The sequence below is a fragment of the Aquila chrysaetos genome, chromosome Z (genome assembly GCF_900496995.4).
Source record: "Aquila chrysaetos chrysaetos chromosome Z, bAquChr1.4, whole genome shotgun sequence".
Classification (NCBI taxonomy): Eukaryota; Metazoa; Chordata; class Aves; order Accipitriformes; family Accipitridae; genus Aquila; species Aquila chrysaetos.
The window spans coordinates 68,372,074-68,383,052 of record NC_044030.1 but is presented as its reverse complement, the minus strand read 5'-3'; the positions used below and the strand labels follow the sequence as shown (position 1 = coordinate 68,383,052).

The 10,979-nt window shown below is 41.9% G+C and overlaps 1 protein-coding gene across 1 annotated transcript; it reads right to left on the bottom strand.

The window, feature by feature from the left end:
* Positions 1–569: 569 nt before the first annotated feature.
* Positions 570–9,720, bottom strand: ESM1 (endothelial cell specific molecule 1). The gene is made up of 3 exons (XM_030005730.2): positions 8,952–9,720; positions 4,767–4,922; positions 570–2,634 (listed from the first exon to the last, which is right to left on the bottom strand). Exons 1-3 carry the CDS (start codon positions 9,250–9,252, stop codon positions 2,534–2,536), a joined length of 558 nt encoding a protein of 185 aa, XP_029861590.1. The 5' UTR covers positions 9,253–9,720; the 3' UTR covers positions 570–2,533.
* Positions 9,721–10,979: the final 1,259 nt, after the last annotated feature.

The window sequence follows — 10,979 nt, the reverse complement described above, 5'->3', positions numbered from 1 at the left end:
TCCTGGAACCTATTCTGTGTGGAGTAATCTGTCACTGGAGCAGATGAGGAAGTGCAAAGCCATTTTATAAATTTGATGGAAAACAGAAGAAAACATCCCAAAAACATTTGCAGGCATGTCTCTCCTTATTTCTCCTGACTTGCTGTGTATGTATCCGCAGGTTACTCCTATATGGTAAATCAAACAGTGCCAAGGAGTTGCAGTGCTGCCCCAGGGCTAAATGGTCCCTGGCATGGCAGAGTCCAGGCCAGCAAGAGGACTCCCAAACCCTTCCTGCACTGGGGTTGGCCAGGGATGGGCTGTCCCCAGTAGGCAACTGGATCCAGTCACATTGTTTTGGAGGTGAAGACAATTGGATGGTATGGACACAAACCATTCTGGACACAGGCCACCACTCAGCTTCAGCAATGGAGAATGGTCCCCAGCAAATTCACTGAAACAGATGTGGCCATTGTGAAATCGTTTCCATGGATTTGGGAGCAAAACTGTGCCTAGTCTGCATGCAGCATGGCTATGCCATCACCAGCAGTCTTACTCTGTCATTAATGGATAGACACAATAAACAGAGATGCTTTCAGTTGTTTTTTATTGAACAATAATAGTCATATACTTTTTAAAACCAACCAGCTTATTAGATTTACATTCAAGAACTTGTAATGTCATTTATGACACTGTTGCAAGATAGTAATAATGTATGCAAATATTTACTACAGTCTTTAAATAATTCTCTTTAGTCTGCTGAAGGACTGTGGGTTTGATCCTGCTCTCACTGAAATCAAGAAAAAATTACTTTTTATATCAGTAGGTGAGAATCAATACACTTGCTTGTAAATAGCCCAAGATAATATTGCTCCCTCTCAGACCCAAACGTTCAATACAGGTTAAAATGTGATATATGGGAGTTTGAGGTTTATGTTTATGTGTCTCCAATTATCATGGCAAGAGAGCCTGCACTGCCATACTGATGTTTGGACGCCTACTGCTGTCATAGTCCTCTTGCTCTAGAGCGCTGTCATAGTCCTCTTGTTCTAGAGCAGCACAGTTCAACACTGCTTTCTCAGGTGAAAGCAGCCTGCTTCCACCAAGGCTGACTTTGGATCATGATTTGGACTCTTTAAAGACTTTGGAGTTTCTGTTGTTCATAATTTTAAAAGTATGTTTTCAGATCCTGCACCAAACTTTGGCGGTGGTACTGTGTGCTCCTTCTTTCACTGAAGTCACTGTCAAAGCTCCCATGGATTTCAAAGGAAATACTCAATTCAAACCACATTTCCAATGAGAGTGCTCTGCATTACAAGGCAGTTCCTAAATTCACGCAATCCAGGTTCACTCTGACACAGCTACATCAATTTCCATTATCTGAGGATCTGGTTGTTTCCAGACATATTAGCAAACCCATCTCAGTGTGGATTTTTATGTTACAAATATATCATCTAGTCTGGACTGAATGAGGGACTGCCAGTTCCTACAACATTCTAACATACGTAAGTTTTTCTCCTGGCTGAAATGGGACCACTTGCTCATGCAAGTCAGAAGCAAAGGACAGGGTACCAAAGTACTGTAGCCTGTGGCTGCACCAGTCACTGAGGGTCCAAGACTTCTCTACATTGGATCAGATGTACTCCTTGTGAGTCGCAGCTGGTCTGCAGCCAGCAATGAAGATGGAAAGTATGACGGTCCATTTGCTGGCCTCTGGCATTGGACCCACTCTTCCCCAAGAAACGCAGACGTCGCCTTAAGGGCACCAAAGTAGCTGCTTTATGGAAATATATGTATAGAAATAATGCTAAGCAGCTTCTTTCATTTTAGGTCCCCCTCGACAAATCTGTATAATTTACCAAGCTGCTGTTTCTCTGCACAGAATTTAACTTTAGAAATCCACCTTAACACAATTTATGTCTGCGGTGTCTTGGCTAAGTTATTCACAATGTATAGACTGAAATGCTGGGTGTTTTCTCACTGAAGAAAGGCGTAATTGTCTCTGCAGAATTGTCACCAAAATTCCAAAACCCAGAAGATGACTAATGACTAATGTTGGTTTATTTAATTCACACTGTTGTGCTCGTATGTTATTATTATTATTATTGTGATTCAGGGGTGTTGCTTTCTATCCTGGGATTTGTTGATGTGCATTTCTTTCATGTTGGCTCCACACCAATAGTTTCACTCACCCAAACTGTCCACTGAATTCAGTGAGAGCCTTCCTGGTCTCAGGCTGCAAGACTCAACCTCTGGCATTATTTAAATAAGGAGGGTTGAATCGTGTTGGTTTTTTAATATTACTGTACATTCAGGAATCCACAATACATTTCTCTGTTCAAATACTTATCAAAACAAATATCAAAAATCATATACACTGTGCAGTCTATTTTTAAGTAAACATTTTTCTCATGAAAAACAGAATCACAATTGGCCTTCAGAGGTTACATTTTCATATGCTATAGATCTACTTTGTTCTTAAAGTGTGTTGTTGCATATTCAATAATCTGTGAGAAATGCATTCACTTGAAAGTCTTATGAGTGTAACTAAATATCAGCGAGGATTTAGCCATTTCATTACTGGAGAATGAATAGCTTTCTCCTTAACGAATTCCTCTTTTACAGAATTGCCATCCCCTGATGCCATGTCGTTCTCTGAAAATACACAAAAATAAAGGTGGATTTCATGAAAATGAGAGAATTAAAACATTGTCCTGCAGCAATGTCCCTGGTTTGGGGAACACTTCAGAAAAACCTTAGCTAGCAAATCTTGCAGGGATCTCCCTGAATGCCTCCAGTTATCTAGTTGCAAAATTTCTGCCGAATTATGGCATAAGCCAGATGTGCTTTCTAATACTTCAAACATAAGTCAAGTGATTTGAGTTCAGTTTCAGTTCTCACTGTAACACTCCAGTTGTGACATGGGACCAAGCAGCACATCCTCAATAGCTACAGCAGCAAATTAAATATGCCTGCAGCTGTTCTCTGACTGAAGCCAGCTGGCATGGAATAGCCTGGTGCATGCCACTAAACTCTCTTACTCTCCAAAAAAAAAGGTAAAAGATATCCAGTTTGTCTACTGGAAGCGGTCCCTTGCTGACACTGATTCCTGAGCTGTAGCTGAGGTTGTTTGGCATGGCCTACCTAGGCTGGGATAAAGCATGCTGGCTGCTGCCCTACTGTTTGACCATGAAGGTGGTCAAATTGCAATACACAGGAACACACTCTGGCACCATTAAGTTTACTAGAATATATGCAGCCATAATGTCTTTATAAAATATATGGGCCAGAAACTTCCCTGTTTAAAATACAGAAGCATTCACAGCTATTTTAATTTGCTGAGGATCTGTCCTAGATGCTATAGCTACCTCTGAAGACTACTATTAAATGAAACCCCATGTGACCATCCCATGCAGTACTACCCACAGTGTCACTGGTCTACTTCCAGTGATGAGGACAGAAAACAGAGTGAAACCTTTGCACAGGTAAAAACTACCACCTGTTTCTATGGGTTCAGTATCTTATCCTGGCTGGGATCAGGCAAGCTGCTAAACATTGAGGCAGCGGAAGGTTTGGGTCCAAGGGTAAGGGAAGGAGAGGAAAGGGGAGGAGGAACTGATGAAAACAGGCTACCTGGGAAGATTTGGAATATAGGCTAGATACAGAAAAAAGCAAGACAGTGATATTTTTTTGTGTTATTTCAGCACCCTTGGTAATAAACAAAACCTGGAAAGGCAAAAGAGCACAACCATGTAGAAAGATACAAAAGGATCAGGACTGATGCATCTCGCAAATTTTTTTTTCAAGATCATTTAAAATGTCATGTAAGTGTAAGCTGAAGAACTTTGCTTCTGTCTAACTTTCACTAAACAGAGAGTGGGGGAAAGACAAATCATGTATTAAGGCAGCAAACTCTTGATAGCTTAATATAACGGGAGAAAATCAAAATAAGGCACACAAACTGCAGTTGGAGGAGAAATAAATTTCAAATATGTTTGGCTGAAATCCTAGAAAAGCTCCCAAAAGTAGGTCTAGGATTAAATCTCTGATATTTATTTAAAATCTTTACATTTGTATTGATTTTGATTGGTGAACATTGTTCGGTCAAATATACCTCAGTATCATCAGGTGGAGAATAAAAGAGGAAGAAATTTTAATCCCAGCTTTCAACGCTTCAGTGATCTCTCCTTCCTGCCTCAAAAATACTCCAGTTTCTCACATGCCTTTTTTTTAATTCTGGAAATAACTGTTACAGGCTTCAGACATAATCTTAAATGTAAGAACTTATTCCAGAGATACTGTGATAAATGTCTACAATAAAACATTCCATAAAACAGTTCACTGACATCTGAAAATGTATAAAGCTCTGTCTTCATGGAAGAAGGATGTTACTTTTACCACATATTAGCTAACAGTAGTAAATGCAGCCTAGTGAAATCCTATTCTACACAAAGCAGCTACATGCATCGCATCTGAACTGACTACTGCAAATCCCGGCATACCTTCCCATTGCACAGGTGATGTTGTACTGCTAGTGCATGCAACAGCTGTGAAGTATTTTGCACATGTGAGGATTTCAAAATGTTTTCAGCATGTGTCACAGCTCACCTAACTCCTTGCCTTATGTTAAGGGAGCTGCCAATAAAAAAAATAAACGTACCTTGTGTTGTTAGCTGTTTGCACAGCTCCACCAAAGTACACATCACTCACGCACAGCATACACAGCATGCAAGTAGATCATGTAAAAGGTGATTTCTGCTAAAATCAACTGCCCCGCAAAGTCTTACCTGTGTGTGAAACTATTTTTCGTCGATTTGGAGGCTTTGAAGCAGACAGTTGAAAAAATGGAAACTTCAAACACTTCCCGGTTACTCTGTCACAGATGCCAGAGGGACAGTTGCAGGTTTTCCTGCATTCCATTCCATAGGTACCATAGGGACACTCTGAAAAAAAGTAATATAGCAAAGCAGTCCTCAGTGATCCAAGTCAGCTGCCAGCACTCTTAATAGCTGGTCTGCTTACATCCTTAAAAGTGGAAAACCTTTGAGGAGAGGTCAGCTAAACCTTGACTATGGGATTTCAGCATACTGACTGCTTATTACAAGCATTTTCCAGTTTTAACAAACCTTGACACACATGATATACATCATTTCTTTTCCTATAACTTATTTACTATGTGCCATCAGTAATCTGATGAAATTTCTCTGAAACACTCTTAGTATTAAAATGCAAATTAGAGGCAGTATGACTATGTAAGTATGTAATCATAGAGGATGTACTTAAAGGACTAGCATCGGATTTAGAAAAGAAGAATACTTCAGCAAGTTCCTGAATTCATTGTTTGGGCGTGATACTATCCGACTTACATGACCGTCATGATTTAGAGCTGCAATCTATTGCTAGCACCAGGCTGCCTGTGGCCAGGGCCACTGCACATAGCCTTGGTGGAGACTGCCATCCCGACCCTGAGGAGCTATCCAGCAAATGCACCCTCCGCCTGGAGACGCTCCCAGCTCTTGGGAAGAGCCTTCTGCTATGTAACAACTTCTCAGACAGCAAAGGTCTGCCTTCCCATGGCAGACAGCAAAGAGCAAACCTACATTTCCAACCTAAAGAGTAAGTATGCTCTAAAGGGATCACTGGCACTTAGGTGGCTGCCTGGTTGTATTGCATCTGGTCACATACTGCCCTGAGTCAAATCTCCTGCCCCTGAGCAAGCTTGTACAGGAGCACCAAAGGGCAGCTGTCAGGATGGGACCAAATGTTTTCTGAAAAAAATTAAGTCAGGTGCAGAGGATTTGCCCCATCCCATAGCTGACACCTATCACATGCTGGATCACATAGCTTCCCAGAGGGTTTAAACTTGGGGTCACAGCCCTTGTCTTCCTCTGCCTTGCTGTTAACAGGGCACCTTCCCAGAGCCATAGCTGAAGAGATGGAGACAAGGAAAATCCAGCTCCAGCATCCCCTTTCCAAACCCCTTGTCATGGTTTAATGAAACAAGAGATCATCCGAAGAGAAGTTTGGGATATCCCAGGAGAAAGGTCTTTACGCTCGAGCTGTCCTTGCCAACCCAGGGTGCAGGTCACCTTAAATGACAAGTCCTGGAGAGTTTCCAGTTCAAGTCCTAAGGGCAGGTGAATGACCATTCAGGGCTGGACCAAGGATCCATTCAGCCCAGGCTCCCACAAAACACTTAAGAAAGAAGAAGACCATGGTAAGCACAAATTATACCTCCTCCCCTATATTCTCCCCCATTTTCAGCTCTGGGACGTCCTGAGCCAGCCATAGTTTCTGTGCATATAACATCCCACAACAGGGTTACCCTTCTCAGTTTGTCCAGTCTCCTCTTGAACCAATGCAAATACTTAGTTTCACCATACAGCCTAGGCTATCTGAAAACCAGGCTGATCCCCCAAAATGAAACCAACATATTACAACTCTCTACATGTCCAATGGTTATGCTTTTATAAATGAAAAACAATGGAAAATCAACCAATTCCCTGTTAGGGACTGCACAGTGAATTCCTCCAGCCTGGAGGACCTCACAGACCTTCACCATACTCCCCTTCCCAAGCAAGGACACTCTTTGATCTGCTGTTTGTCCACATAAACCGAAAACAAAATCCTGCCAAAGCAAAACAGGTTTTGTGTGCACAAACCTCCCTGAGGGATGAGCTGAGAGCACACACCACATGTAGCATTAATCTGCCTGCTGCAGGTGCTCAGCTGCTGAGCCCAGAGAGGTGGGATGCAAAGCTGTGTACAACAGCATGGAAACAAGTCTGAGCCCAAAGCACTTGGCTCTGTGTGGAATAATCCTGACGTTGATGCTGCTCTTCAGATTTGATGAAACTGAGATCTGAGTCAATTTTGCTGTCAGAAGGTTTTGTTCAGCAGGAGCCTGCTCTTAAACAAATTGCAAATAGCTCCCAGTGATCTAAGGCAAGCAAAATCAGGTTCTTTACTGTGACAGTTATACCTCAGGTTTAGAGGGTATTTACTAATAAAAGTGCAGAGCACCAGTTTTTCTTAGTCTGTTTTGAACAATAATGACATTGCTATTGATTATAATATGATGCACTCTTACAATACTAAAAGTACTCAAAAAATTGCTCTGAAACATACACTGTCCATGTTTTACCCACTTCAGAAATAAGAAATTGAAGAACAGAGAGTTCAGCTTATTTTTCCACCACTTCAAAGTAAATCAGTTGCAGGCAACCAGAGAGAATATAGCCATCCTGACTCTGTGAATTATTACAAGCATGGAAGTTACTAAAATGAGTGAATGATGTGGTATCATAGCTATAAACATACAGAAAATAAAAATACTTGGCCCCATACTTTGGTATTTTACTACTGATAAAATTCAAATACATCCAGAGAGAGATTGCACTATCTCAGAGCTGAGATGAAAAAAGAAAAATAATTAGAAATTACATTGATAATATTTAGTGAAAATAAATGTATGGGGAATATAAGCCCTAAATACCAATTTACAATTCCAAGTCAAGATACAGCTTTCTTGAAATTAATGAGAGTTTTTTCACTGACTCACTGGAAAAAAAAACATTTTACTTTACGTTTTCTACAGAGCTTCCAAGATTCAGCTACAGGGATTCATATCTCATGTTGTTCAATGTTTCTTTTTTTCCATTTGAAGTGTGCTATTGCAAAGAAATTCCTACGAGGACAGGGAAAAGTATACAATCATTCAAAAGAACTGTTAAGAGAAATATAGGTGGTATCTTGTACTGCAGTAATTTTTAATAAACTGAAGATCAGTCAACTATCTCAGTAAAATAGTTTTCTGGTGGGTGCACCAGAGAAATGATCTTTATGTGTAAATTCTAGTCTTTAGAAATAAAAGTAGTATTTTGGGTTTCACCCTCTAACATGCACATGAATTTGGTTTTAATACCAATGTAAGCAAGCATGTGCTTATTGAGTGTGTATGTGAGTCAGCCTGAATGATTTTTGCGGCATCTGGTCCTAAGTCATTACTTTAACTGAGGCTATTAATACTCAGGTTATTTAACTGCCAAGACATCTCCACTTTTAAGGAAGTTATTCAAAAGCATATCTGTATCTACTTACTGAAGTGGTACACGAACACAGGAAAACTCACTGCATTCATAGTTTGCAAAGCCTTTTTTTAAAATTATTTATTTTAGAATCTTTCATCCTACTTCCTAATAACTTAATACCTCCTCTCCTTTTAAAGAGTCTCCTTTTTGCATGTAGTGGGGATAGGTCTTAAATGAAAAATGCCATAATAGTTACAACTAAAGGTATCAGCATGCAACATACCTGGAATAAGCTGAGAGCAGTGGCTGGCTGCTCACCTCACAGTCAGCTCCTGTTCTGTTAGTCCCATCTTTCAGGCAGGAGGGTCTCTGTTTGCCTCCCCTGACTATATACCTAGGGTAGCTAAGCACCTCAAAGGCAGGACTGAATGAAACACGACAACATCCCCAGGCGCTCAGGCAGTGCTGTTATCGCCATCTTCCAGACCCCAGAGAGAACACCTGGTCCCTGGGCAGGCAGCTGGCAGTGCCAGAGGGAACCTTACCCCAGGAAGAGTGCGGCAGGGGCAGGGACCCTGTGACAAGTTTGGACTTGCAGGATTTAAGTCTTTGCAATTTATAGAAAGCCACCCACCAAATCAGAGGAAGGATCAGGACTAGTGCCTGGGTCTCCCAAGTCCTAATCAAAAATCTCATCTCCGAGCACAGCCCATCCGTATTTCCTCACACGTGTCCCTAAGTTTAAACAATATTCTCACATAAATAACTCTGTCCCACCTACACATAACACCTTTTAATACCAGCAGGTATTTTTCATTTTCTTCTTGGCTAAGGGCTGAGCTGGAAAAATCCCATTTTAGACCTTTCAAGCAGGAGGCAAGATCTATATGTAGGCTGCTGTCAAACTGCCACAGTGGGTGCATGCAAAGTGAATATTGTTACCTTTGCAGATACCAAATTCATCACCAAAGTCATCCTCCTCAGTGTAAAACTGGCACTTCAGCCCAGGACCACACTTGACACCATCCATACCCGAGACCGTACGATAGCAAGTCTCCCCCAGAGCAGCTGCACACACTCTGCAACAGCCACAGTCATCCAGCACCGTTCGCTTACAGCGCAAGGTACTTTTGCATGCGTTACTGTCACAGGGCTCGGGACAATCTACTGCATATTTCGCACTCCAAGCAGTTCCAGCGTGCACGGGCATCAGGAGGAGTGTGAGAAACAGGAAGCCCTTCATGTCTTGCAGGGGTAAATGCTCCGTCCCAAAGAGCAGGCTTTAATGCTCAGCCTGCTGGTGCCTTGTGCCGAGGGAAGCAGCAGTACAGAATCCAAAGTGGTAGCTGCACACATCAGCCTACAAGTTTATGAGCTTTATACAGTGTGTTGCCCACATGCTGCACCGTCGTCAGCTTCCTCAATCCGGCAGCGCTGCTCCTGCCAGCCTCCCTTGTTTCAGTTTATGAAATCCAGGATGAAGGTTGGATTAGCACTCTGCTGCCATCCAGGAATTGAAAAGCCTGAGCTGATGTAATCTGTTATGTTTAGTTGGTTGTTTTGCATGAGGACTAAAAACTCTCTCACATCCGTCTCAAATGCTCAAGGACGTCTGCCAAAAGGAAAAAAAAAACAAACCCACACACAACCAAGAAAAAAAAAAACAAACCCCAACCCCAAGTAGGTTGCATACCTTCCTGCAGGACAGGGATTGCTCTGACACTGGGCACACTGCTGACAGGACAGCTCTGCCTTGGTAACACAGCTCATGCAACCAGAAGAAAATCACACTGAATCTTCTCACTGCTGAAAGAATAATCTTTAAAAGAATAAATCTTTGCCATTGCCTTCAAGGGGTTACAGACAGTTACTTTAATGAAAAAAGTGAGATCATGTCATTTAACAGCTGAGCTCAGATGTTTCAGTAGTGTTTTTCCTGCCTGCATCAAAACAGTACTTTTTAATCAGTATTTAGGTGGAGATGAATTAAACATTTTACTCAAGGATTACTGTTAGAACTAAAACCAGGTCAGACAGAAACCAGTATTTTGTGGGATCTTCTGCAGGAAATTCAGAGGAATGATCAATGAGCTGCCTCGACCTCACAACCAAAGGGGGAAATCCCCATCCATCACCAGCACCATCTGCACAGCCTTAACGTGGATCGGGGGGGGGGGGGGGGGGGGGGCTGATTCTGCTCCCCTTTACACCACTTCTATCCTGATCAAACTCTGTGGGATGCCCTGATGTTGTTCTTCAATGAAAGCAGTGTAAATAAACAGAAAATAAGTTTCAATTTCCCCCATCCCCCCTCTCAGACTTTATTCACACTGCCAGAGCCTTGACAAGAAACAGCAAACAACTGAAGAGTTTAGTGAAACAGACGAGCCACCAGAGAGATGGAAATTTCTGCTCTAAAGAAAGATCTACAGGAAAGGAAAGAAGGAATAAAGCCAGCCATAAATAAACCTCTGAATACCAAAAGTTGCTGCCACTGAAGTTAGTGGGAACCATATCGATATAAATTTGTGTGTGACCAGCCCGCCATTTGGGAATCCTGTGTCTCGAGTGGGCTGAGGATGCTGCCAGTAGGCTGCCAGATAAAATGAAGGGCTATGCTGGAAATACAGGAGAGCAGGAAAGCCTTTTCTTCATGAATGCGAATGTGAACTGATAGATCCAAAACAAAATGCTTAACTTCTCTCTTGTGAAGAAGTTGAGAAAACCAACATATTGTATGTTGCATTTGGGTAGGTTGTTCATATACTTCTGGTACATGTGGGTATTAAGAACCCGGATAGCATAGCATAGCATTGCATCACATAGCATTGCATAGCAGAGGAAGAGGAAGAGGAAGAGACAGGTAGAGTGTCCTGGTTTCAGCTGGGATAGAGTTAATTGTCTTCCTAGTAGCTGGTATAGTGCTGCTTTGGGTTCAGTATGAGAAGAATGTTGATACCACACTGATGT

Coding starts and splice junctions, on each gene's coding strand:
- ESM1 (XM_030005730.2), bottom strand. CDS start 9,252: ATGAAGGGCTTCCTGTTTCTCACACTCCTCCTGATGCCCGTGCACGCT. Junction 4,923..8,951: donor TGAATTTGGTATCTGCAAAG/GTAACAATATTC, acceptor ACTTTTTTTCAG/AGTGTCCCTATGGTACCTAT. Junction 2,635..4,766: donor AAAAATAGTTTCACACACAG/GTAAGACTTTGC, acceptor GTGTATTTTCAG/AGAACGACATGGCATCAGGG.